At 34.8% G+C, this 2,688-nt stretch overlaps 1 protein-coding gene across 1 annotated transcript in view; it reads left to right on the top strand.

Annotated features, from left to right (window-relative positions):
• The window catches only part of LOC135216888 (bridge-like lipid transfer protein family member 1), a 17,522-nt gene extending 15,037 nt beyond the window's left edge, over positions 1-2,485 (top strand). Inside the window, exons 2-3 of the mRNA XM_064252411.1 lie at positions 1,743-1,942; positions 2,093-2,485. Of these exons, the coding sequence (XP_064108481.1) occupies positions 1,743-1,942; positions 2,093-2,470 (578 nt within the window). The 3' untranslated portion in view covers positions 2,471-2,485. The remainder of the gene's footprint in view (positions 1-1,742; positions 1,943-2,092) is intronic.
• The last annotated feature ends 203 nt before the right edge of the window (positions 2,486-2,688 follow it).

Below are 2,688 nucleotides of genomic sequence, written 5' to 3'. Positions count from 1 at the left end.
TGATAAGACCAGTGTTAATGTATGGAGCAGAAACATGGGCTCTAAGAAGAAAAGAGGTAGTAAAGCTTGAGAGAACAGATATGAGAATGCTGAAGTGGATTATGGGAATATTCCTGCTTGAAAGATTGGCAAATGATGAAATAAGAAGAGCAGGCTTGTAAAGATTACAAAGGTGATAAGAGTCACAATTGAGATGGTATGGGCATGTGTTGAGGATGAATGACAAGGAGAGAGTGAAGAGGGCTTGGGAGGAACCTGTTAGAGGGAGAAGATCGAGATGGAGACAGAGAATTAGATGGCGAAATAACATGAAGGAAGATATGGAGAGAAGAGGTTTGGTGGAGGATGATGCCTTTGATAGAAGGCAGTGGAGTTGGCGCATCAGGCAACCGACCCCTTAATGTAGGGATAACTGTGGGAAGAAGAATAAGGCAACAAGGCAGAGATGTAATAAGAAAATAGAAAAAATGCACAATCCTAAACAAAAGACAAAGAGGCATTTTTAATACATACAATGTCAATTCTGGTTGAGTAGCTTATAGCCCGTCACTCACAATCTTAGGTAAATTTTGATGCAATATTTATCCTGCAAAGTTTTTTCATACAAATATACATTTATTTATTCTTTACTTGTGTCTAGATGCTTGTTGGTGTGTTGGGCTAAAAAAAAACAGAGAGATCTTTTTCTGGTAATCTGTTTTAAGTACAGTATGTTTCGACAAGTTTATTCGACACTTCGTCCACTCAATACTTTGCCCTTTCAACATTTTGACCCTTCAACTATTTACCTTTCGACCATTTGTCTTTCTACATTTCCTCTTAATATTCTCTTATTCTATTTTGATTTTAAAACACTTTGTATAAGGAAATACAATCTTGTCTTGTATAAATAGAGTATCTCGAGATTCATTTACTAACTAAGTAGAAAAGGAAATTGCTCTGAATCGAGTTAAATACGGGAAAATAAACTTGCCTTGTAATCACCTCAGCTGATATCCAAACCAAAACATTAATAATTTTGTCTAAATTTTATAATACATCAGTAATAAGAGAATGCATACAATATTATTACATTGATAGTATAGTGAAGTAAATCATAACTTTTTAAGAGAAGCATGGAAAAGATGCAGTGTGAATATTACAGATTCGGTGCTAGATCCGGAGGTGAAAACCCTCAAATTGGTATATATTTCCATTTTGCACCAATATATCTGGAAGTACGCCATACCATGGTCAGTTATCTCGGTGCGCTACTGTAACTTGACGATGAAGTATGTACTTAGGAGAAAAGTAGTTGAAATCTGTGAAATGGCATGGTTTCACATGTACAACAATTTTATAACAAAGGAACTCATTTTGTCATTAAATAATGAATAGAGCAATGAAAATTATGCCACTAATTTGGTTGGAGCAAAAAGAATAAAAATGTACAAAATCTGTTGATATTACATGCAGTATCCTTTACATTTATGGAAATTTCTAGGAAAATTGTGGGGTTTTCAGAACATTTTCACATTTTCCGTGTATTGTTTTAATTCATAGGGAAAGTTTTCCAGGTGTTGATTAATAGGAGTGAAATATTCCTTTCTATAACATCATTGTCATCATCTTTGTTGATGCTATGTATTGTTAGTACTAACTCTTTTACTGTAAATACCTATGGTTTATGCAAATGCTGCCAAAGCCATACATTTTTGTGTTATTTAGAATTACTTTTTATTTTTTTACATTGTCTTACGCAGCTGAAAATGCTAAATGGCTGCTGAATGTGCAGTGGCAGATGGAAGGTGTGGACTTACACTTAGATGTCAATATTGGGAAGCACCTTAGTGCTCTTGCGCGAACCTTGACAATGCTGACAGGTGCACCTGACACAGCCATAACCCAAACAAATTACAATTCAGATGATGATGATGATCGAGCCGACCATTCTACTTCACAGGCAAGTGAATTTTTAAGAAATTCTGTTTTATCCAAAGAAATTACAGTACATATTTAGTAATTTTATCATAATACACTGCATTGGATACTTTATTGTATAAATGAAGGAAGATGTGTAATTTTTCCTCATTTTTTCATTCGTGCAAAACAGCAAGACTCTGGTATGGGACGCCGTCAGACAAGCTTCAATGAGAGTCTTCCAGCATTTATATTTGATCCTAACCTGGATGCACGTCAGAGAGCCAAATTACTTGAAATTGAGATGAATGAACAAGCAAAAACAGTTAATGATCTGAAAATGCTGGGTGCATCTGCATCGACCATAGAACAGGAAATGCGGCGACTTCAGGAGCTAGAGGCATTAGTTTTCCATGACTTTAGACGAGATGTAATGAAAAAATTGAGACGGCAAAGTGTCAAAGCAACCTCTATGAAAGATCGTCTTGGTTTGGGCCCTAAGACTCAATTGAGATCAAAGAGCTTCAAGGTTCCTTCACCCACAATTGAAGTTAAAGAACCTCCAGTGTAAGTATAGATTATTTTACTTTTACATACTATATTCTCATATTATTTCTTAAAATGTCTACAGATGTAACTGCCTGATAACTTTCATTTTGAAGCACTAACTGTCATAAAATTATGATTGACATTTCTCGTATTTTAACATTTATTTAGATATTAGGTATATGCACTGTAATATGAAGAAAAACTAGCTACAATGATATTTTTTACTGCCAAGCATTTTTA

Source organism: Macrobrachium nipponense, chromosome 6 (genome assembly GCF_015104395.2).
Source record: "Macrobrachium nipponense isolate FS-2020 chromosome 6, ASM1510439v2, whole genome shotgun sequence".
Classification (NCBI taxonomy): Eukaryota; Metazoa; Arthropoda; class Malacostraca; order Decapoda; family Palaemonidae; genus Macrobrachium; species Macrobrachium nipponense.
Note: the sequence above shows the minus strand (reverse complement) of the source record. Positions and strands in the feature narration are given on the sequence as shown.